This window comes from Trachypithecus francoisi, unplaced genomic scaffold, assembly GCF_009764315.1.
Source record: "Trachypithecus francoisi isolate TF-2019V2 unplaced genomic scaffold, Tfra_2.0 Lachesis_group1, whole genome shotgun sequence".
NCBI lineage: Eukaryota > Metazoa > Chordata > Mammalia > Primates > Cercopithecidae > Trachypithecus > Trachypithecus francoisi.
Genome location: NW_022681454.1, coordinates 45,384,034 through 45,410,091, shown reverse-complemented (window position 1 = coordinate 45,410,091; position 26,058 = coordinate 45,384,034). Strand labels below are relative to the sequence as shown.

The 26,058-nt window shown below is 39.5% G+C and overlaps 1 protein-coding gene across 1 annotated transcript in view; it reads right to left on the bottom strand.

The window, feature by feature from the left end:
- The window catches only part of SPARCL1 (SPARC like 1), a 56,404-nt gene that overhangs the window by 18,468 nt on the left and 11,878 nt on the right, over positions 1–26,058 (bottom strand). The window contains exons 2-4 of the mRNA XM_033214133.1: positions 7,464–7,528; positions 2,901–3,047; positions 1,518–2,522 (exon numbers count right to left, since the gene is read on the bottom strand). Of these exons, the coding sequence (XP_033070024.1) occupies positions 1,518–2,522; positions 2,901–3,047; positions 7,464–7,517 (1,206 nt within the window). The 5' untranslated portion in view covers positions 7,518–7,528. The remainder of the gene's footprint in view (positions 1–1,517; positions 2,523–2,900; positions 3,048–7,463; positions 7,529–26,058) is intronic.

Sequence of the window (26,058 nt, the reverse complement as noted above, 5' to 3'; positions counted from 1 at the left end):
CCACTGCACTCCAGCCTAGGAGACAGAGCAAGACTTCGTCTCTAAAAACAAAACAAAACAGAAAAAAAGGAAAGAAATGGAGCCTATAATCCCAGCACTTTGGGAAGCTGAGGTGGGTGGATCACCTGAGGTCAGGAGTTTGTGACCAGCCTGACCAACAAGGTGAAACCCCATCTCTACTAAAAATACAAAAATTAGCTGGGCGTGGTGGCAGGCGCCTATAGTTCCACCTACTTGGGAGGCCGAGATAGGATAATTGCTTGAACCTGGGAAGCTGAAGTTGCAGTGAGCCAAGATCGCACCACTGCACTCCAGCCTGGGTGAAGGAGTGAGACTCCGTCTCAAACAAAATAAAAGAAAAAAGAAAAAAAGAAAAAAGAAAGGGAAATCAGTCACAACTGTGGAGATAGACAGTAACTCTTGGAGAACAGGACCCAGTTCTATCTTTATCAACAAGACGTAGTGCGGTATCTCTGGGGATTACTCAATAAGACTTGGAGTCTCCTCTTTGGATTTGAGAAAACACTAGAAATGTAGTATTATCTTGTGATTTTTTAGTTAAGCCAGAGTTACATTGGAAATCTCTCTGAATTTGTTGGTAAAGCTTTCTTACCAGGCTTTTAAGGTGTAAGAAAACTCCTACATTAGAGTGGCAGCAGAGTTCTCAGTAATTGAGGTTACCATTGACTTTGTGCACCAAAATCTGTGCCAAGTCCTGCTGGTAGGTGGCTGCCAGGATTTTGAACGAAAGCTCCAAATATGCTTCCTCTCTGCCCTGATCCTGCTGTAGTTTCCAGATTATCATTTTGGTATGTGTTTGCTTAATAAAGTAGGGCCTTAATGTTTATAACTAATTCAACAAACATTGTTGGCTCTTTTGTTATGTCAGAGGCATTTTGTTGGACACTGGTGATTCAACTCGAAAACAATATGGCATCTGCTTTCAAGGCATTAGAGCAGCAGCTCTCAGTGTCTCCCATCCTTCAGATCTGTCATAATTTATCATTTCAGCTAGTTCCAGGGACTTTCAATGGCCAAAATCTGCATTTCTGTGCCTGAAAAATCATGGAAATTGACCTGACTCACTCAAGGGACAGACTGGACATGCTGGAAAATTAATACCCCCCTAGCAATCCTCAGCCAAAAGAAGTGCCCTAGCTCCTTCAGTCACCAAATGGAATAATTCTGAGAAAGTGTCTTTACATAGCTTGAATGATGTTCCTTTTATTAGCTTCCTTTCCTTCTTGTGTTACTTCTCCACTCCTCTATCTTTGTTCCCTGTGCTTCTTAAATAAACAACACTCAAATCCAAGATCTGCTTCTATGGGGACCCAAATAATTACAATTATTTCTCAGCCTAATGATAGAAATGGACCTAAAAAGAAATAATTGTAATATATTTTAGTAATGTACTAGTAGACGTCCATATAGGACACTGTGAGAGCACAGAGAAAGGTCATGACTGTTTATTGATAATGCTGGCTTTATTGAACAAGGACCATTTAAAATAATCTTACCTCTTGGTGCTCTCCAGGCTCACTGGTATCTATATTTTCATTTTCATGTGCTTTTTCCCTTTGCTCCTCAATTTTGAGGGGATAGGCAATGGATTGAGCTCTCTCGGCCTCCAGAAAGGCCTGGCTTGGGATGAAGTAGTCATCACTTGCACTGTGTCTGGGGCCATCATCGCCATCATCACCGCCATCATCATCAGCTCCGTGATTTCTGGGCATGGTACCATCGTCAGTAGGTTCCATGAGCAAAGCCTCAGAAGCAGTCTTTTCATCTATCTCTTTGTGGTTGCTGATAGCTTCCAGGCCAGTTTTACCCTCTTGACTCGGCCATTCAGTTTCTTGAATGTGCTTATTGATGTTCGATGCATTTTCCTCTTCCATTTCTGCATTGGAGTTATCATCTTCTTGTTCTTGGTTACCCTGCTCAAATTCATCCTCCTGCATCTTGCTTACTTGAGTTGGTTGATCAGACTCTTCCAAAATGTCATCAGATTGGGTATTGTCTTCCTCCTGCTTGCTGTTAGCATCCTCCCTGGGCAATTCTGTCTTTCCTTCTTGGTTATCATTGTGGGTACCAACTTCACCTGGCTCTTTTTCTTCTTCCTCTTCTCCATTGGAAATATTTGGATCCTGCTCTTGGTTTCCTTGATCCCTTAGGTCTTGGCTATGTTTACTGCTCCTGTTCAACTGATGATGTGAATAATTTCTAGGTTGTTCTTGGTTTTCCTCTCTCTTTGTGATACTTTCTTGTTGGTTAGAATCTATGAAGGAACTAACACCAGGAGCCAAAAAGTCAGTGTTCTCTGAGGGGTTTTTCTCCTGAGGCTCACTCATATCTTCTTTTATGTCCAATATACCTTCAGTTGGTACATACTCCAAATTCACACTGAAGTCACCATCTCTGTCCTCTTGGTCCTTCAGTCCCAGCTCTTGGCTAGAACTCTTGCCCTGTTCTGCTGACTGTTCATGGCTTTCCTCTTTTGACTTTAGTACTGATGATTTTTCAGCCTTAAAAGAAAAAAAAGTTCATTCTTCAAACAAATGATAATATAACCGTATTTATGCCTAAGGTAACGTTTAATATTCATTATTCTTTTTCTTCACACACTATCATGTAAACATGTTTATAATATTCCTCACACTCTGCAGCCACAGGTTTAAACTGAATTTGGATTTTATAAAATGAAACAAGTATACAGCAGCTCAGCCCAAGTAGTAAAACTCATTAATCCTCATGATTCTTCTAGTGATTGGAGGCAGTTGAGGTGATCATCATGTTTTAAAAAAAACTGAGACATAAATGACATAATCTCTTTTACCATGCTTTGAAACTAAGACCTTTGGAGAATTAAAAAATTATATGAATATAAATGATGTTACTTTTACCTTACGGTGGGAATGGTCTTCTGGGGATACTGCTGTTTCTTTTTCATTTTCTGCATCTTCAGCCCTTAAATTGGGGATTGCAGTGTTGTCGGGTGCTACCGTTTCAGCAGTTGGTTTAGAATGATCAGATAATAATCTTGCATTTGTCTGAAAAAATTAAAAACTGGTTTTTGTTATTCATGTCTGGATGCTAATTTAAAAATTTGCTAGTTACTCTTGTTGTCATCATTATTAGTAGCAATATACTTCATTCATACCAACAATTTAAAAATACTCTCTAGAGTTTTTGAGGATATAAGCAAATGCCTAGAACAGAATGTTAAGTGGAAGCAGGATCTCAATTGTGTTTAAAAAAAAGTTATTTATGCAGATACTAGGTAGAAATAAAGCAAAATGCATTTCAATAATGGTAACTTTGAGTTTTGAAATTATTTTCTGTGTTTTTTAAACGTTTGCAAAGCATTTATACTTTACAATTTTGGAAAGTGTTGTTTAGCGGAAAGTTGAAGTCAAATAAAATTAACCATAGGCTATAGTATTATATATTTTCCTAATTTAAGTGCTCACTAATAATTAGCCGAAAAATTTATAAACTTTTAATCAATATTTGTTTGATTTCTTAACACCATTGGCCTTAACATTGATCAGGAAATGTTAATAAAAAACAATATAAGGTCTGGTTGCGGTGGCTCACGCCTGTAATCCCAGGTCTTTGGGAGGCTGAGGTGGGCTAATCACCTGAGGTCAAGGGCAGGAGTTCTAGACCAGCCTGGACAACATGGTGAAACCCCGTCTCTATTAAAAATACAAAAAATTAGCTGGGCATGCTGGTGGGTGCCTGTAATCGCAGCTACTTGGGAGGCTGAGGCAGGAGAATCGCTTGAACCCTGGAGGCAGAGGTTGCAGTGAACTGAGATCATGCCATTGCACTCCAGCCTAGGCAACAAGAGGGAAACTCTATCTCAAAAAAAAAAAAAAAAAAATAGAATTAATTCAAAGACTGTGTGAGACAGGGCACTAAGCCTAGTAGAAAAGGGCATGTCTGGACTATTAATTTCTATTAGAGGGATGGTCCTGTTTCTAGCAAGATTGGAGACTTAGATAAAGAGCTGGGCAGTGATGCATGATGGGGCAGTTGAACAACTGAACTTGGAGGTAAGAGTCCTCCATTCAAGTCTTGCCTCTGCTATTTACTTTCTATCTGTGGTTTGACAGGTCGTTAATATTTTTTATTAATTTAAAAATATTAATAAAATTAATTAATCACATTAACTTATTAATTAACTTCAGCCTCTTGCCCAGGGTGGAGTTCAGTGGTGCAGTCTCGGCTCACTGCAACCTCCGCCTCCCAGGCTGAAGCCACTCTTCCACTTCAGCCTCCCCAGTAGCTGGGACTACAGGCACCACCATGCCTGGGTGATTTTTGTATTTTTTGTAGAGATGGAGTTTCACTATGTTGCCCAGGCTGGCCTTGAACTTCTGAACTCAAGCAATCTTCCTGTCTTGGCCTCCCAAAGTGCTGAGATTACAGACATGAACCACCATTCCCGGTCAAGGTCATTAATTTCTACCCTGCCATCTCTCAAGGTGGCAAGAAATATCAAGTGAGCAGAAATATCAAAATAAGGTTATGTATAAAAAATTTTTATAAATTTTAAGGAGATGCCCAACTGAAAATTACTATTGCTAGTGCTAACATCACACCGTGGTAGTAATATAAACTGCCCAGTATCTGAGGCAGATATTCACTGTAGATCTTTATTAGAGAGATACTCTGGACACTCAGATAGCATATCCAGATGTAAGTATGAAACTGGGATTCTATTTGGATTAACTTATTTTTATTCCATTAGCAGGTCCTATAGCGCTGACTGTGTAATATAAAGAAAACCATAGAATACAGGATTTATCTTTTAATTTTTAATTTTTTTTTGAGTCTTGCTCAGTTGCCCAGGCTGAAGTACAGTGGCACGATTTCGGCTCACTGTAACCTCCGTCTGCGGGGTTCAAACGATTCTCATGCCTCAGCCTCCTGAGTAGCTGGGATTGCAGGTGCCTGCTACCATGCCATGCTAATTTTTGTGTTTATTTATTTATTTGTTTTAGTAGAGACAGGGTTTCACCATGTTGGCCAGGCTGGTCTTGAACTCCTGGCCTCAAGTGATCTGCCCACCTCGGCCTCCCAAAGTGCTGGGATTACAGAGGCGAGCCACGGCTTCTGGGCAAAGTATAGGATTCCTTTAGGTTTGGTTTGCTGTTTTGCTTCTTATCTCCTTTTCACCTAAGATGGGTAATTAATTTGAAAAAGTTTATAAAGAAGCCTTAAAGAAGGGGGAAAAGGAAAAAGAATGGTGGCCACTTTGGTTAAGCTGCCAACAGGGGGCATCACAGAAGGCAATGGATGGGGGAGATTTTAGGCTTATTGGTGGAGAACTGGTCACTCTCTCTGCCCCTCCATTCATCTACTGCCCAAGCAGGAAGAAATGCACACAAAAAATGGCAGCTCTTTTACTTTCAGAAATATTCTGCAATTGAAATTACGTTTTATCATTATGAGCATATTTCTATTTATTTAACGTGCCCTCTGGAAATCTATTCGGAATCTCCCAACTACACAGAATCCATTTACATCTGGAGAATTCAGGCAGGCAGGGAAAATGATACAAATTTTTAATAGGTCAGTTCTATGAGAAGATACTTAGCTTTCTAGTGTTTGGCTAGGTTTACATGTTATCAAATTGTCCCAGAAAGGAAACATCTGGAATGTGTCTAAATACAAGTGTGTCATTCAAACATTTGGTTCAAACTTTTTTTGTTTTTTGAGACAGAGTCTTGCTCTGCCACCCAGGCTGGAATGCTGTGGTGTGATCTTGGCTCACTGCAGCCTCGACTCTCCTGGCTCAAGGGATCCTCCCTCCTGTGCCTCTCAAGTAGCTGGGACTACAGGCACATGCCATGGCACCTGACCAATTTTTTTTTTTTTTTTTTTTTTTGTAGAGACAAGGCTTCACTATGTTACCCAGGCTGGTCTTGAACTCCTGGGCTCAAGTGACCCTCTGGCCTTGACCTCCCAAAGTGCTGGGATTACAGGTAGGAGCCACAGTGCGTGGCCCAAAGACACTTTTTTATGTGTATTTACATAATAGCAACAGCTGCAAGGACAAAGCACATTTTCAGGAGAAAACAATGGTTTTGTGGGAACTCCTTTCAGTGTTGAACATTAATTTGTCCCGATTTTGTAATTTCAGGGTGTAATGTATAATTTCAGCTGGAGTAGCTCCACGCTGCTTAAGCATGGTTCCTGATAGTGGTCATATACTCTGTCTTCCAAGAACAGCTTGGTCTCGATGCCATGGAGTTTGTTTTTGCTGACACATTTGTCAACCAGGAGCTAGCTAACAACTTATCCAAAAAGCAAGGACAGAATTTTAGACCTAGAGAGGAAGGGAGGAAAGGGACAATTGAGAAATTGCTTTGTCTATTTAAAAGAGGCTGATTCCTCCATTTGGTGAAAAAGAAAAAAAATGGCACAATCCTTTGGTTTAATGAAGGATTCCATGGATCATTTGCGGAACGTCTCTGGTGGTCATCCATGCCATGGTTTCATTTGTTTTTTAACTTTCAGTTTGTTTTGAGTCCACTGATGCGGTTTCAAATGATCTAATATGTGTTCAGCTGCTTTACTGCTGTGCAAATGGGGCCAGTGTATCTGACCATGAAGAAGAGAATATTCTAGTCCTGCCTACTTTCAGTATACTTGCTTGGACAGCCTCCCAAGAATGAGTTAGGAGCTTGTTTATGATTACTGTATTGTTTCCTGCCTAACCCATTGGTTCCTGTTTTCATTATAGACTCTCAAAATTTTTCTCAGCCAATCTATTTGATCTTGAAGAAAATGCTGCTGGAGACTGTGGATATGCACCTTAAGTTTTTTTTTTTTTTTTGACAGAGTCTTGCTCTGTTGCCCAGGCTGGAGTGCAGTGGAGTGATCTTAGCTCACTGCAACCTCTGCCTCCTGATTGATTTTCCTTGCCTCAGCCTCCCGAGTAGCTGGGATTACAGGTGCCCACCACCACACCTGGCTAATTTTTGTATTTTTTTAGTAGAGACAGGGTTTTGCCATGTTGGCCAGGCTGGTCTTGAACTCCTAACCTCAGGTGATCCGCTCACCTTGGTCTTCCAAAGTGCTGGGATTACAGGTGTGAGCCACTGCGCCTGGTCTAAAGTCTTAGGTTTATAATAACAATGTGATGAACTTCCCTGGGAGAATTTATTTCTTCCTGTGTCTTGGGTATTTGGGCATATTCTATGGCTAATAAATGGATAGCCCACACTTTCTGCTGCATATTTATTGTGTCTTGTAGAACCTGATAGTTCAAAAAAATTTTTTTTAAGTACCTTCAGTTTTCCAATTACTTGTTTATTACTTGGGCAATAAAGAATATAATTAAAATAAAAAAGAGAATTTCAAACCATTATATAATAACATTTTCTTTTAAATGGAGGATTTCTAAATTAAATATTAGGAGAAAGAGATGTAATAACAGAAGAAAGGAAATTTACCGGGATTGCAGCTGCAGTTCCCAAGATACACAGGAAAAAAAGCCCAGTCTTCATGCTTTCCAGATCTGTGAACCAAGAAGATAATTATCAGTGGTAGGGAAAAGTTGCCTCATGAAAAACTGAAAGATAATCTTAGCAAATACTGAGCTTGATATTGTCCTTGGCATATAAAAGTGATTTCTATCTTTGTGGATTAATATGTCTGAAAAGACAGATCGATGGCAGGTCTTACTCAGTTGTGTACCTGTGAAAATTACTCCCTGATTTTTTGGTCAGGCCATGTTTGGCAGAACATATCTCTGTTTATGACTGTACTTCTTTGAGTAAAGACGCTGTGCAGATCTCAGGTCTTAAGATTTGTGAGTATTTATAATGAAAAAAAAATCACGAAATGAAGTAACGTGGTATGTCAAGTTTGAGTAAAAACACGCCGCCTGTTTAGTGGTAAAGAAACACATTCATTCAGTGAAGATTTTTAGTCATACAACACTGCACTGCCACAGAGTCATAGACCTAGAGGGCATTTATGTTCATCTAATTCAGAGGTCTTTACTGGCAATCTGTGAGTTGGGGGTGGCCTTCAGATAGGTTTGGTTTGGTAGGCACTGTGCATTTTAAACCAGTATTTTAAATTCCAAAGGTTTCATGTCAAAATCCAAATTTCCAGTTTCTCTTGAACCATCTAACCTCTTAGCAACAACAGGCCTTCATGACAAGAGTTGGCTGCATCTGTGTTGAGACTACCCTCTGTAAGGGATGCTGGCGTTTGTGCTAGATCTCTCACTTTTGTTATTTGCCTTTCATTTGAGTTTAGTTAGTTCCAAACGAACTCTTTAAGTTTAGAAATGAGACAAGTGAGGCTCAGAGAGGTTAAGTAAGTCGTCTCCAGATGAACTCTGGGTCTAAGGCTTTTCCCACACACGAGTTATATTATTGTGGTTCTTGAAAGTAGTGGGCAGCCTACGTTTTTTTGCAGGGTATCCCTGAGTCTGGTGGTCTGATCTCTAACTGGGATTAGGGCTAGTTTTTAGTATTTAATGGAGGTTTTATGGATCTCCCAGACATACTAGATGACTCCTTTAAATTATTTTTTGCAATCATAAACACATTCACAGAGTTTTAAATAAGACTTTGAGGTTTATAAAGAAACTAAGCAGTTTCTTCTGCTACTTATCCCAATATTTCTACACAATATGCTTAAACGGATATTTTAAAATATATTAAGTATTACTCTAGGGATTTAATATTGCAACAACTATCACTTCACACACACGCACGCGCACGCGCACAACACACACACGCACACACTTCTCTTCCTAAAATAATTTTATGACAATTCTTGTTTAAATTTTTTATTTAACATTCATGACAATGTAATATTCTTCACAGTTGAACCAAGTAGTAGTTTCATGTGTTGAACCACACTGACATTTCTTTTCTTGAACAATATTTTGGTTTTGTTTTGATTTAGAAATTGCCTTCCTTTTAAAGCTTTTTACATACTTTTTTGTGCACCCATCACTTATTCTTCCTGAATTTTCCAACAAAATTAAAAATTTCCTCTTAATATGGTAACAACAATAACAACAACATAGCAACATTAACAACCCCCTAAGGAAATCCCTTGTGTTCATTTCCCCCCTTGGAAGTGGCACTCCCAGAGTCTCAGATTTCTTGCTTCCTTTGGACTGGTGTATTCCAGGCTGCTGTGCGGCTTTTCTCCTGGGGTTCATACTTGGGGTCACCACACCCTGGTAATCCCCTTTGTCTTTTTTCTTCTGTTTGATTTCTTGCTGCCTAGGTCCCATATATTTTTCTTTCTTAGTTTTCTCCCTCATTTTGATGAAGCACATACTCCATAAGTTTCTTGAGAAATCATACACAGGAGACAGAATTTTTAAGGTACTGCATATTAGAAAAATACCTGTATTTTACCCTTTACTTGGTACATAGTTTGACTAGATATAGAATTCTAGACTGGAATTTTTTCTCAGAATTTTTTTTAAAGCATTGGTCTATTTTCTTATAATTTCCAGTGTTGCTAGTAAGAACTCTGATGTGAGTTTTTCCCCAAAGTTTTTACGAACACAGTATTTTTTTTCTTCTTTATGGATGCTTTTACATTTTTACATTTGGCCCCAGTCTTCTGAAATATTACCATCTCCGCCTTAGCTTGGATACTTTTACATTTATTTTAGAAACTCATTAGGCCCTTTGAATTTGGAAATTTATGTATTTCTGTTCTGGGGAGCATTTCATGTGTTAGTTCTTTAATGGATTTGACCTTCTATTTTTTGTCTTTTCTTTCTGGAATTTATATTAGTTAAATATCAGAATTCTGGGGTTGATTCTCTGATTTCAAATCATTTTTGCTCTTCTCTTCAATAGTGTGTCCATCATTCTGGGAAACTTTCTCAATTTTACCTTCCATCTCTCCCATTGATTTTTTTTTTTTTTTCCCTAGAGATAGGGTTTCACCATGTTGCCCAGGCTGGTCTCAAACTCCTGAGCTCAAAGTGATCTGCCCACCTCAGCCCCCCAAAGTGCTAGGATTACAGGGATGAGCCACTGTGCCTGGCCTCTCTTATTGATTAAAACAATTATATTCATATACTTCATTTTCTTTTTTAATTTTATTTTAAATTGACAAATAATAATTATACATATTCATGGGGTACATAGTGATGTTTCACTACATATAATGTATAGTGATCAGATAAGGATAATTAGCATATCCATCACCTCAAACAGTTATTATTTCTTTGTATTGGGAACAGTGTCCTCTTTCTAGCTATTTGAAATATATAATATCCTACAGTGGTATAGAGCACTAGAACTTATTCCTCCTATTAGCTATAGTTTTATGTCCTTTAGAAAATATCTCCCTATTCCTTTCTTCCCCTCACCCTTCCCAGCCTCAAGTTGTACTTCTTACTTCTTACTTCTATGAGATCTGTTGTACTTCTCACTTCTATGAGATCAACTTTTTTGCTTCCACATGAGTGAGAATTTATTTCCTGTTGGCTTCTCTTTTTAATATTGTCCTGTTCTTTATTAGTGTGACATATGTTCTTGTCTCCTTGAGGATATTAATCAAATATTTTGAAAATTTCCTCTGCATCCTGCATTTTCTGTTTCCTTCTTGTTCCCTTTTTTTCCCAGTTAGTTTGTTTTGATCTTTGTTTTTCATGTTGAAAGCTTTTCTCTAATATTTGACGTATTTGGCTGTCCGTTAGTACTTAGCAGTGAGTCACTAGAAAGCCAATTAGTACTTTATGGACAGGGCTTGGAGGGCTTCCAAAGAACAGTTCCATGGAGCATTGGAGGGTTCCAAGAGCAGGAATCTGACAGTCTCGATGGGGCACCCCAAAGGTCATTCTCAGACATTTTAGGGAGATTTTCTTTTCTCTAGAGGAGAAATTCCTTCCTCTTACCTTGGGAAGCAAATATAAATCTGCTAGCATTCTGTGAGATGAGTGAAGAGACTGGAGTTGTCTCAGTGCACACACTGATTTTTCACTTAGCCCTAGGTTTCTGTATGGCTCCACCTGCCACCTGACATTGTGCTTACCCTGAGTGCAGAGCCAGAGGATAAGCTTTTTCCTGCTTGTGTTGAAACATGGAAGTCCTCTGCCTGTGCAGGCAGGAGGAAGGATCTTGAATCTAAGAGTTAATCTGATAGGCTTTCAACCAATACTCCAGATTTCAGCGTCTATCCTCACCTTGCCTTTCAAATCACCTGGTGCCTCCAATTCTGGAAACTTGCATGGGTCCTTCGGTGTGAATGGCTTCCTTCTTTGTCTATGGCATCCTTCTCTGCAGACTCTTAGGTTTAAGCTTTCCCTGTTCTAAGTCAGTCTTCCATCTTCTAAAGATGTGTTGACACTTATCTTCTTTGTCTCCTCTTCTTTTATCTTAGTCACTGTGAGTCTGTATTATTACTATTCTTTTCCTATCATTATTCTGGAATTTTAGCAGGAAGTGGCAACATATGTACATGTTTCATCTCCATTTAACAACAGATGACTTCCATTTCATATTTTCTTCATATTCTCCTTATTTTCCTCCATCATTATCATCATCATTTTTGGTGTGACACATAGGAATTCCTATGAGTCTTTGGTTCTAACTCAGCAAATGAAGGTTCCCCCCCCACCTTTTTTTTTTTTTGAGACAGAGTCTCATTCTGTTGCCCAAGCTGGAGTGCAATAGTGCAATCTTGGTTCACTATAACCTCTGCCCTCCCAGGCTCAAGTGATTCTCATGCCTCAGCCTCCCAAGTAGCTGGAATTACTGGCATGTGCCACCATGACTGGCTAATTTTTGTATTTTTAGTAGAGACGGGGGTTTCACCATGTTGTCCAGGCTGGTCTCGAACTCCTGGCCTCAAGTGATCCACCTGCCTCGGCCTCCCAAAGTAGCAGCAAATGAAGTTTCTATTGAAGAAAACGGGGCTATAGCATAGGCTTCCCCATCATGTTAGGAACAAGAACACATTTTTACCTATCTCACTATTCAAATAACGCAGGGTGGGCCACCTGTACCAGGGAACAGTGAGTTGGAAGAATGGAGAGTAAAGCTGCACATAGAAAGTGGTTTGGGATTGTGTGTGTGTGTACTGTGTGTGTGTGTGTGTGTGTGTATGGTGGGGTAGGGGGTGGGAGGATTGAATCAGGGGTGTGGGGAGAAACAATCATTTACAACCTTAAATAAACTAGTCTGGACTAATCAATTCCCAGTTTTAATGAAAATGACATGTACTTGGAGACTCAAATATAATTCGTCTAAGTGATCCCTCTGAAAATGACTCCATATAACAAGGAGAAATTTAGAATATTAACAATGGAATGCATGTTTACTTTATTTAGAAAGGGTAATGGTATATAAAATATACTTGAAATTTCTATTGCCATAGTGCTTTGGGTTTACCAAATAAATTTACAAATGGGATATTACCTTATTTGATCTTTACAACAACCCCAGGATGTGGCAGATGAAGAACAGGCCTAGAAAGCCTACAGTGTGACATGCTGGAGGTCACCGACTCTGTAGAAGGGGAGCTGGGATTGAAGCGAGGTTTCCTGGCTCCTAGTCCAGCTTTTTTCTAGCAGTTTTGAAAATTCTCCATTTTACCTCTTACAGAAAAGGTGTAAGGAAGGGGGGCAAAAACTAAAAAGAATCCCAAAACAAACCAAAAAAAAACACCACTGGGATGAATTGAGATTTCACTTTGAGTTTGAGTTTTTAAAGAAAAAGTTCCAAACATTTAAAGTAGTAAGATGGTATATACTTGGCAAAATGCACTTTCTTGTGTTGAAGGAAAAGGCTTATCTTAGAAGGTTGGTTGGATTACTTGATATCAAAAGTTTCTTTAAATAAAATATCTTATGGTCTAAACAAGGCAAAAAGCATAGGAATTCAATTTTCAATGAAAGAAAAATGTATTTAAGTAAAAACATGGAGCAACCTCTCCCCGCTGCCCCAAACTCCAATACATTGAAAAACACCTTACAACGAGAAAAGCATTAAATTGTCAGGAGAGCTGGATTCTGTCTCTAGCAGTGTCCCTGACTGCCAGGAGACCTTGGGAAAGTCACTTGCCCTTTTTTAGATACAGTTTTCTCAAGTGATGAACAATGAAGAGTGAGACCTAGATGATCCTCTAGCCCTAATATTTTAGGATTCTAAAATTGAAAATAATTCCATTAAATTTATGAACCTTAAATTGCTGCTATCTTTTCCCTTTAAACTACTAAACCCACTAACATATATTCCATAATTTTTATTGTATTAAAATAAAATATTTTATATATAGTAATTCATGCTTAAAGTAAATATATAGACTCTATTATCGATGATAATTTAAAACATTCTATCCTGTTAGTGAATGCTAATTGTAAATAATCATTGAAAAATGCAGTTTCTTTCCTCTACATTTTAAATTCAACGTTTACTTATTTATTCATTTATTCCACAAATATTTATTAGATTTGTGGAACTATAGTCACTTATATTTTATTTTATTTATTTATTTTTATTTTTGAGACAGGGTCTGGCTCTGTTGCTCAGGCTGGAGTGTAATTGCAATCATAGCTCACTGCAGCCTCTGACTCCTGGGCTCAGGTCATCCTCCTGCCCCAGACTCTGAAATAGCTGGGGATATAGGTGCACACTACTATGCTCGGCTAATTGTTTGTATTTTTTTGTAGAGATGGGGTCTTGCCATGTTGCCCAGCCTGGTCTCAAACCTCTGACCTCAAGCATTCCTCCTACCTCAGCCTCCCAAAGTGCTGGGATTACAGAGATGAGCCACTGTGCCTAGCCTTATGTTTTAGATCAGTATGTTATTACTATTCTACTGTTTTTGAAAACTATAGAAATACAAAACAGTATGATTTAGTGCAGGGTTTCTTTACCTTGGCACTATTAACATTTTGGCTTGATGATTCTTTGTTGCGGGGGGCTGTCCTGTGCATTGTAGGATGCTTAGCAGCATTCCTGGCCTCTGCCCATTAGATGTCAGTAGTGAGCCCCCATCACCCACCAGCTAGGGACAACCAAAAATGTCTTCAGACGTTGCCAAATGTTCCATGGGGGGCAAAATCGCCCTGATTGAGAACCATTGGTTTAGTGGAAGCAGAATGGTGCTTTCAGATTAGAGAGACATGCATTTGAAGTCTGGAGCTACATTTGCCATCTATATGATCTTTGGCAAGTTACTTAGCCCCCTAAGCCTCAGATTCCCCATCTAAAAATGGGGATAACATCTGCCATGGTTAATTTTATATGTCAACGTGACTAGACCATGGGATGCCCAGATATCTACTTAGACATTATTCCTGCTTATGTCTTTGAGGGTGTGTTCTGAAGGAATTAGCATTTGAATTGGTAGACAGAATAAAGCAGATTGCTGTACCCAATGTGAATGGGCATAATTCAATCCATTGGGGACCTGAACAGAACAAAAAGGCAGAGGAAGGAAGAATTCTTTCTCTCTCTCTGCCTATCTGTTTGAGTTGGGACATTGATATTCTGCCATTGGACTGGGACTTAACACCATCAGCCCTCCAATTCTTAGGACTTCAGACTTGGACTAGAACTCACATCATTGGTTGTCAGGTCTTCAGACTTGAATGGGAACTATACAATTGGCTCTCCTGGTTTTCCAATTTGCTGACTGCAGATCTTGGGACTGGCTCCATTAATGTGAACTAAGTCCTCATTATCTATATCTATCTACCTACCTACCTCCCTCCCTCCCTACCTACCTACCTATCTCCTATTGATTCTGTTTCTCTGGAGAACCTTGACTAATAAAACATCTAATTCAGTTTTGTGAGACTTAGAAGAAATGATACCTGTAAATCTGCCTGATACCTAGGAGATGCTTAATAAATTTTAATTCTTTTTTCTCTCATCTTCCAGATAAGTTAAGTTGTGATTATTGAATAAACAACTTAGATTCTCAGAAAATAATGTAATTTAAGTTTTGCTGTGAGGTCAGAAAAATTGTCCAGTAGAACATTAAAGTCCATTCTGGCCACACATTTAGGCTCCTTTTAATGCCAGGAGTGTTTCCGACATTCACCACACGTAACAATGGAATTAGGCACATGGAATGCTATCCTATTTTCTTACAAATGGTACAACTTAAAGGGGAAGCAAGAATTATCAAAAGTGTTGTGTGTCATAAGGCTCATTTCTTTTTGACATTGTTTGTTGCAGCAACATGCACAGCTAATTAAATTTGAGAAAATATTTATCTTTTAATCTGTCCGCATGATCTCACAAGTTCCCTTCATTTCCCTAAATCTAAATGTAGCTGAATGAATCAAAAGGAAAGAATGTCCAGTTGGTGAGAGCTTACATCACTCATTCATTTTTTAAATTCATTCATTGAGTGCTTACTAGACACTGCCTAAGTACAGGGACATATAGTTTCTGTCTTAAGAGTTTCTGCATGTGGAAAATCTCAAATTGCTTTTCCTCTGGTCTCACACAACACTACCATCAACACAGAAGACTTCTGTGACCAAATGTGGAAGATTTTTCGTCATCAACATGCAAGTAATCAACTCTGCAGCAGGCACCAGCTGAGTGTCTTCCAAATGAATTCTGACACTGTGTAACTGGAGATAGCGTCAGATCCCACAGGTTGAGGGCTCAGTCTCACAAGACATCTTCCCTTTCCCAGATACCAGTCACAAGATCAGGCCTCCAGAACTTCGGACTGACTGGTTTCAAGTTGGGCTTCCATGACTCGCTCTTTGGGTTCGATTAATTTGCTAGAGTGGGTCACAGAACTCAGGGAAACACCTACTTGGGTTTACTGGTTTATAATAAAGGATATTACAAAGGATACAAATGAAGAGATGCAAAGGGCGAGGTATGGGGGAAGGGGCACAGAGATTCCAAGCCCTCCCCAGAACACACCCTCTAGGAACCTCCATAGGTTCAGTTATCTTGTAATTTCTTCAAACCTTGTCCCCTTGTGCCTTTTATGGAGACTTCATAAAAGGATAGGCACCATTGACAACCACATAGAAATGTGTTTAGACAAAAAGGGTACGCTTTAGTGCTCAATGGTGGAGTAGGGAAACCCAGCAAGGCCCATCTGTTCAGATTCTTTTTGGCCTCTTTTTTTTTTCCTTTGAGGTGGGTCTCACTCTGACTGTGAGGCCGGAGTGCAGTGGTGTGATTTCGACCTCCTGGGCCCAAGCATGCTCCCACCTCAACCTCCCAAGTAGTTGGGGTTACAAGCGATTGCCTCCACACTTGGGTAATTAATTTTTTTTTTTTTTCCTATGTTGCCCAGGCTGGTCTTGAACTCCTGGGTTCAAACGATTCTCCCACCTTGACCTCCCAAAGTGCTGAGATTACAGGCATGAGTCACTGTGCTGGGTCTCTTCTTGGCCTCTCCGTGCAACATTCCTTCCTCCAGAATATGGAGGAGAACCCTTTCTGAAATGGGGGTCTTATAACCTACAATCTCACAAGGTAGGTAAAGGCAGGGGAAGATTAGAGTCCTGCCTTGGGGAGAAAAAGTAGCAGGTAAAAAAACAGAAGATTAGAAAGAGAGATCCTGTTATTCTGAGGTCCACTTATGAGGCCTAAAGTGCACCAACATTATAACATTATAACAAGGTCTATGGGAGTTATGAGACAGGAACCATGGATGAAACATATATATGTGTGTGTGTATAGATACATATATGTATATAATGTATATATGTATATAGATAAATGTATACATATATAGATACATGTATATAAGTACATAGATACATATATACATATGTAGTATACATATATGTATATACTACATATGTGTACCTGGAGATAGTGTCAGATCCCACAGGTTGAGGGCTATATGTATAATATATATGTATATATGTATCTATATACTTATATACATGTATCTACATATGTATTATATACACATATCTATATATGTTTCTATATACTAATAATGTATCTATAAATGTATAACATATTTATGTAAAATCATATAGTGCAATGTGATGATTACATACATAATGCAATGGAAAGAGAGATCGGAAGCATTTTTAAGTTAGGTAGTTAATAATAGCTAACTTTACTATGTCCTAAGTGCTTAAGTTCTAGGCACTATTCTAAGAACTTTGCACACACATATTCTTTAAATTTTCTGAACAATTCTATCAGGTAAGCACATTATTGTAATCATTTCACTAGTAAGGAAACTCAGGCATAAAGATCAAGTAACTTGTTCAAGGTTACACAGCTAAGAAATGGCAGAGCAGATATTTAACAATTCTGTTTGATTTCAGGTCTGTGTTCTTAACTACAGTGTTCTTAACTACTGCAAAGAGATGACCTCCAGAGAAGGTAATTCTTGATCTGAGGTTTGAAAACTAACAAACAGTAGTTAGCTGCATGAAGGATGAGAAGTGTACTGTACAGGGTGGCAGGCGGCAGCATGGGTGAAGTTGCAGAAGCATCGAGTCTCCAGGATGTTAATATTTGGGTCTCTAGACTGTCAATAGGGGAAGTGGGCTGCGGTAGACAAGGCTCAAAAGCAAGCAGATAGCCATATTGTAAAGTCATAGTGCATTAAAAAAAACTTAAAAATTCCAGCCATAAAGCTATAGGGACCCAAATAATTATTGTAAGTGTGTATGTGTGTGCATGCATGTGTGTATGTCTCTGTGTGTGTGCACACGTTTGTGGACAGGGGTGATGATATAACCAGATTTGCATGTGTGACAGCTGTGTGGAGGACAGACCAGTAGCATGACCTGTGAGAGACAATTGTAACATCAAGGTGAGGTGGTCAGAGCCTTATGGTTTGGCTGTGGTCTTGGGAGTGGAGAAGAGAGGGATGGATCCAGGTTGTACTGGTTTGTGAGAGCTGTTTGTTACATTTCAAGAATTTTTTGACTTGGTTGTTAAAGCCATCAATTAAAAATTAAATTACATACATGTATAATTAAATTAATTATATTAAAAACAAAGAAAGTAAATAGTAAAAACTCATCACTTCATAATTATTTCACTATTATCTACTCTTTCGAGATTTTTTACATCTATTACATCTGTTGGTGGAAACACCATATGTGTTCTGCATGTCTCTTCCTGAATTCTGTTCAGTGATGTTACATTGGTAGCTTAAAATTAATAGCAACAGGAGGCAGAGAAACTGTAGGCATACAGGGGTGGGTCCCTGGCAAAATCCCACCTTCAAGCCGAAAAGCCTGAAACCCACAGCCCAAAGTGAAAACTTCCATTCTCTCCCGATTGGTTCTTTCTGAAAAATGTCTTTTTACCAATAGAATATTGCCTTTGCCAAAACTACCTATGGCCTGCCCTGTCCCCATCCTGTGCCTATAAAGACCCCAGAACTCAGCCAGCAGAGGGAAGAAGCAGCTAGATGTCGGGAAGAAGCGCCTGGACATAGGAGAGAGCTGACCTGATTCAGAGGAGAGGGATCTTCCCTTTCCGTTCCCTTTCCAGCTCCCCTGTCCACTGAAAGCTGCTTTCATCACTGAAAAAAAAAAACAACAAATCTCCACATTAACCATCCTTCAATTCATCTGTGTGACCTCTGAGTGACCTCATTCCTCTTGGGCACTGGACAAGAACTCGGACACACTATGTGCAGGTACCCAAAAAGGCGGTTGCACTGGCCTTTTGCCCTTGCTGGCGGAAGGCAGCTGCCCCACGTGATGAGGCAAATGGCTCACTGAGCTGATAACACACTGCTATCTGCGTACGGTGGAGCTAAAAGAGTATGGTTACATGCCCTCTGGGCTTGGGATGGCAGGTGCCCACACCGGGACGCTGGTGAGGGGCCCACATGGAGTTTGCTTCTGCTGGTGCCCAAGTGGCCAGTTCCTGCCCTCGCTTGCTTAGGTTCCTGCACACATTCGCCTGCGGGATCCTTCCTGCAAGGGATTGAGCAGGGTGGGCTGAGTAAACAAGGAAACCCTGCGGCGAGTTCCATGAAGGGGTCAAGAAAATATCCTGCATCAAAATCATTTGTGGTGGGAGGATCAATCACACCCTGAAAACTATCAAGTGTCATCCACCTCTCCCTCTCTCAGAGAATGGGGTTGTTCATTTACCAAACCACAACTGGATAGTTCTAAGAAATAATTAAAAAAAAAAAAAAAAGAACAGATAAAACTTAATGATGAATTAGATATTGTAGGAATATGAGAAGGAAAAGTCTTGAGTTATCACATTTCTAATTTGAGCAACTTAGTAAATGATGGTATTAATTACCAAGGTGAAGGATTATAGGAGGAAGGTTTGGTTTTAGAAGAATGATAGTGAATTAGTTTTGGGCTTGTTGAATTTGAGTAGAGCTAGTAGATACTTGGGTAAATAGGTCTGGAGGTAAGCATGGAGTTTGGGGTTACAGATGTAGTTTGGATGCTGTAGCATGAGCAGTTATTCAACCAGTTGAGCAGAGAGCTGGAGCCAGAACCCTGGGGAGTGAAGATCATTAGGCACCATCAGAGGATGGGAAGAGCTAAAGATACAAACAGTGAGAGAAACAAGAGTCACATGAGAAAAGGGAAGTGTTAAATGTCACAGAGAGTTCAAAGCAAACAAAGTCAGGAAATTATCCGTTGCCTCTGGAAGTGCAGAGGTTATTGAGGAGCTCAGGGAGAGCCGTTTTGTTGCCGTGGTGTCGCTGGATGCCAGCCTGCAGTGATAGGAGAGTGAACAGGCAGTGATGAAGTGAGGACAGTGAGTGTAGACCACTCTAAAAATGATTGGCTGTGCAAAGGAGAGTAAGGTAGTAGCTTAAAGGGAATGTGCAGTTACAGGAAATTTATATTTGTATTTGAATGTGATCATTCAGATTCCCTTCCCTTCCCTTCCCTTTCCTTCCCTTCCCTCCTTCCTTCCTTCTTTCCTTCCTTCCTTCCTTCCCTCTTTCCCTTCCCTGCCCTCCCCTTCCCTTCCCTTCCCTTCCCTTTCCTTTCCTCTGTCTTTTTTTTTTTTTTTTTGAGACAGAGTCTCACTCTGTTTTCCAAGCTGGAGTGCAGTGGCGTGATCCAGGCTCACTGCAACCTCCGCCTCCCGGCTTCAAGTGATTCTCGTGCCTCAGCCTCCTGAGTAGCTGGGATTACAGGCATGCACCACCAAACCCAGCTAATTTTTTGTATTTTTAGTAGAGATAGGGTTTCACCATGTTGGTCAGGCTGGTCTCAAACTCCTGACCTCAGGTGATCCACCTGCCTCAGCCCCCTAAAATTACTGGGATTACAGGCATGAGCCACTGTGCCCGGCCCCAGATTTTCCTTCTATGCTGAAGGGAAAGGACAGGTAAATAAGGAAAAATTGAAGATAAAGGGTAAGAGAGGAGATACGGTAAACAATAGTGACCCCCAGTAAACCGCAACTTCTGGGCTTCATTTCCCTATGACGTGGGCCTTAACATTGCTTTGACCAATGTGACATTAGCAAGCATGATGCCAGCAGAAACTTGGTAAACCTTTGCACATTGGAGTTTTTCCTCTTGGTGGAAGCTATCAGCCATGCTGTACAAAAGCTTGAACCAGACTACTGAATGATGAAAGACCACATGGCCAGAACCTTGCAGGATAACAGACCCTCCTGGATGATTCAGCCCCAGATGTGCTCCTAGCTTACTGAAGCCAAATGAATTAACTCCAGACAAAATCAGCAGAAGAATCACGCAGTCGAGCCCAATCCAGATTGAATAATTATGAGCAAATAAAGGGATGTGATTTTAAGCCATTTAATGTGAGGGCATACTGTTTTACAGCAACTGATAACCACAATAAGGAAAAACAGATCAGTTGCCAAAACCATTAGCAAGAAAATATTTCATAACAATTAAAGGCATAAGTTTTGAAATAGGATGTCATAGGCTCTGATACTTAATTTGCATAATTGAGCAAATTGTGTAGCTTTTGGGGTCTTCAGTTCATTGTCTATAAAATGGTATGAAGATTAAGTGAGACGATACCATCTTAGTAAGTCCTGGATACATATTTGCTGGTCTACTATTAAAGCACATGTGAAAGGTTTAACTCCAAAGAGAAGGAGGAACTCTTGATTCTTTAACACAAAAGGGAGGAAAGTTTAACTGTAAGCGTGTCTTGAGGCAGGGTTCCAAGGAATATTAACGTATTAAGATGGATTTAGTTATACCTTCCTTATATTTATTTAGCATTTCACAGTTTATGAAGTGTTTTCTTATATACTCTCTCATTTGATTCAATAAAGAAAGGAGGGATATAATTTTTAAATGTAAAGAAACAGAAGCTTGAAGAGTCTAAATTATTTGGCTGAATGTACAAGGCTTAAGAGGTGAGCAAGAATTAGAAATGCTGAGCTTTGGACTCAGTAGCCAATATTCTCCCCAAACAGACCAGTGAACGGCTACAGACTGGAAGCCAGAAGTTCTGGCTTTGGGCCCTGGCTTTGCCAAGTAATAAATACTACGTTGAACAAATTACTCTCTCTCCAAACTTCATCTATAGGATGGGAATAACAGTTCCTTCCAATGTCAAAGTAGTCACCGAGGTGAGGAAGCTCTTTGCAAACTCTGAAGTACCTTACACATGCAAATGATTATTATTTCCATTGTTCTACCTGCTGCCTCTCATTGGTAACATCATTAGAGTCATTTATATCTTGTATTAACTACATATGTCTTGTGTTAAGTGTGATATAAGGGAAAAGAACCTTAGTGTTTCTCCTCCCATTTTCCGTATCTTCCTCCCCTAGGGGATTTCAAGCTTCCCAGGAGCTAGTTCCAGAACATATTTACTTTTAGTTCACTCATTAAACACAAACTCACCTATCCTATATTCTATACTTGTAAATCTTTGTTTTTTGCATGCATCTAAACCATACCAAGGAAATAGGAATATTCCTGAATTAGGGCTGGGCATGGTGACTCAAGCCTGCAATCCCACCACTTTGGGAGGCTGAGGCAGGCAGATCACTTGAGGTCAGGAGTTTGAGACCAGCCTGGCCAACATGGTGAAACCCTGTCTCTACTGAAAACACAAAAATTAGCTGGGCGTGATGGCAGGCGCCTGTAATCCCAGCCACTCGGGAGGCTGAGGCAGGAGAATTGCTTGAACCCGGGAAGTGGAGGTTAAAGTGAGCCACGATTGAGCCACTACACTCCAGCGTGGGCAATAGAGTGAGACTCTATCGAAAAGCAATAACAAAAAATTATTCCTGAATTAATATCTTTCTATTCTCAGGTAACAGGTATGTTCACATTGTTCTTAACCCAAAAGGAGCTATCAAATGCTGAGAATCCTGGCGTGGCTGTATGGAAGACATTTTAAGGCAGAGAACAAGTCTAGGGATTGTCATATAACCTCAGATGGCCACTTGTGCAGGCTTTTTGAGAGCCAAAATTTACTGCATGGTCCCGGATTATTACTGAGTCCAAAGATGGAATTATTTTTTTAAGAGTTTTTTCCATCCTGTAATTGAAAACAAAATTTAAATGCAGAGTATGGTCATGTCATTTAGAATGATCCAAGCAGGAAACCCCTTCAAGTTTCAATTATAAAGAAGATGCCTATGTTTTATTTTTGAAGGACCTTGTGGGACAATCCAGTATCTAGCCTATACAACACTTTGTGTTCTTCCGTCGTGTTCCACGTTGTCCTTCAGACTAGTCACTGGGCATTTTCGTCTCACTGAGCTAATTGTATTTGCCACATATTGATCAAAAATAATTTCATGGCCTTTAGCTTCTTATTTTAAGAACTGAGCAAATGTGCTGATTTGTATAAGTAAGACAGAATGGAGAACTTTCCTGGGAAATGAGAGATATTTTGAAAACAACTGTCATATTGAAGATTCAGGGAGGCTTAATTAGCTGATGCTTGCAAAGTACTTTGAAAAATCAAAACCATGATGTCCTTGCTAAGTATGATGAATACCATTTATTCTTGGATGAGTAAAAAGTCATTTATTTTGAGACATTCGAGTTTGGTGTGCACTGACTACAAAATACAGATTATTTTTGCAGAAATAGAAAATAAGACTCCAGATGAAAAATGCAAAAAATGAGACAAATTTTGGAACGCACAGAGTTATTATTCTCAAAGACTTAAATATGCAGTATTGATGTGAAACTAAATAAATATTATTTTGCTCAAATGCATGAGCTTATTCAAAGGCAGCCGCATAGTTTAAAGGACAGTTGGTATGGAACTGGAAGATCTAAGTTCCAGAGTTGAACTGCCTTTTACCAGCTAAGAGACTTTGGTCAAGTCACTGGTTTCTTCATCTACAAAAGAGGAAAAATAATAATGCATTTTCTTATCTATCTTCTGGAGTTGTTTTGAGATTCAAATGTGATCCTACAGTTATTTGGTAATTTCACCAACTGTAAAACTGAAATGAAAGATGTTATCATATCTCTGAAACACTCATAAGGTAGAAAATGGCTTGATAACCCCAATAATGAATAATTCAGACACTTTAATTCATCCCTTTACTAGAGTCCTTAGGTTATTTCTTTCTTTCTTTCATCCCACTATTTCTTTTCATGGATTTAGAGAGGTTAAAGATGAGGGATGATGGGTAACTGGAAGGAGAGCCCTTTCCTTCTGTTAGGAACAGGGTGTATCGTTACAAAACTTTCAGGAGAACCTCAGCTAGAATTTTAAAAGATGATAGCTAGACAGCATTTTATACAGAACATCCAGCATTTGAATTTCAAATGCCTAGAGTTTTTCTATTGGCTGACCCATGTACCATTAAAACAAATCTCCAGAGGAATCATTTGTCATGGCAGAAATAGGTCTCCCATTAAGAGCCAAACGCCCACAAATGTCAACTCTATTCTAACTCTCTTGGGTAGTTGCCTTGAGACAATTTCTTACATTTCTTATTTAATAGGTATAAATATTGTGGTAGAGATTGCTGTAAATTCTTTGCTATTTCTCCTATTGAGAGGTGGAGTCTAATTCTCCTTTCCTTGAATCTGGATTGGGTTTAGTGACTTACTTGGCCAATTGATTGAGACAGAAATGATGATCTGGGACTTCTGAGGCTAGGTCATAAGAAACCTTGGAACTTTTACCTGGATCTTCTGGAAAACTCATTTTGGGAGGCTTGAACAATTTTCTGAAACTGTCATGTCACAGAAGACACTTCAACCGTTCTACCAATCCCAGCTTTGCATCTGTCTTCACAAATGCGCAGGACATATGAGTGGAGAGGCCACTCCGGATCAGCTCATCTCCTAGCTGAGTGCCTCTGAGAGGCCTGCCCAAATTTCTGACCCACCAGATCTTGAGACATTATGAAACAGTTGTTTTGAGTTACTAAGTTTGTAAGTGGCAATATATAATTGGCTATAAACATTAAATATTTTTGTGTGGAATAGCACTCAAGTGTACTCATTAGTAGTAGAATCACTTATGGTCATCAAAGTATTATTTTAGTGAAAAAGTACATTTTTATTTTAGACCATTAATAGTAGCTCATACAATGGCATATACATTTCCTGAGATTTGACTATATGCCAGGTTCTATGCTAAGCACTTCACCTGTGTACCACCCATGCACTCCCATCTGTGACCCTCACCTCCATTTCACAGAACTACCATTCAGTGAGTGCTTCCTGAACATCCCTCTTTGCCACTGTGCCCAGTCAGCAGTGAGGAGCATGGAAACCAAAAGGCACCCAGAGGGATGGTTTTTCAGACACATTCTTAAAGGTCTGTTTCTTTCTTGCTCAGGCAAAGTTAGTCCATTCCTCCTTTTCTATAATGTGTAATTGAGGGATTACTTTAATTATATTTAGAGGATCACCTAGGCTTATCTTACCCAAGCTTGTGCAACAGCCACCTTTCATCACCTCTTAATCATGCCTTTCAGAGTTTCTCATCTTATCGTACCACTCACTAATCTCATTGTGTCTCATTCCAGAGCTCTAGATGGGATGGATCCATCCAAGGAGACAGTTCCCTGTTCTTTTTCTCAGGTATCTGCCAGTCCTTCAGAAAGGGTCCACCACTCCTGCCCTGTGTTATAGCAGGAGAAATTATATTGGCCAGATTTATTTTTCTTTGCTCAAGTCCTGCTATGGTATCTGTGCTACTATTTTCTCTTTCTCAGAGAAAGAGAACGCAGGATTTTCTCATATTTACGTTTATTTATTTTCCTCCACTTTTTGTTATATTTGGGATATAGACATTTGAATATGGTCAGGATAGACGTGCTATAAAACTAGGAAGCTTCAGTTTCAGGGCCCCTCACTTGTGCAGGCTCCATAGAAAGTTCTCGACTTGATTTTGACTTTTATATTTTTAAAAAAGAAGGTCCCAAACATAAGTATAAACTCTTGGCTTCACAAACCCTGAATCTGCTCTTAGGATGGCTCACCTGAAGTCCTGGCATTTGTGATATTGCAGTAACTTAATAATATCTGAATGATTGACTTCATGTTGTTAATAGTATGACAATACACCTTTTAAAGCCTAGCCCCTGAAATTTTCAGATAGTTTAATCCTCTTCTTTTTCTGCCTTTAACTCTTCTCCCTGCCCCTTAATTTATTTGTCTCTCTACTACCCCTGTAATTTCTTTCCCCTGAATGCCTTGTTCTTGGCTTTCTCCTCTGACTGCTCTTATTTGAGTTTCCCTTATTAGTTAAACTCTACCAGTATAATATTAAACTCCTTTGGATTCAGTGGAAATTGTCCCTCTTTTGCTAACAGAGTAAGTCAGTTGTTAAATTCTGCTAGTTGGGAGAGGAATTTCAAGTGCTTTCAGCTCTGTGAATGGACCAAGAATTATTCACTGGGGGGGTAGTTCTCTTCCAGGATTAAGAAAAACAACAAATAATACCAAAGAACAGTTCCAAGTAGCCTCATTCTCATGGTGTTGGGACCTTCTGGGGAATAATGGTGTACTTTGATGAGCATTTAGTTCTTGTGTGAACCACTAATGCAAGCATTCAGTCCCAGCAGAAGTCCCTTTAGGATTCACATCATGGTCCAAGCTTCTCATGTACCTTGGTGAGGGCCAACACATTTAATATGGGAAACAATTGCTTGCTTACTTCAGTGGTGCAAAGTTACTTATTATCTACCTTTT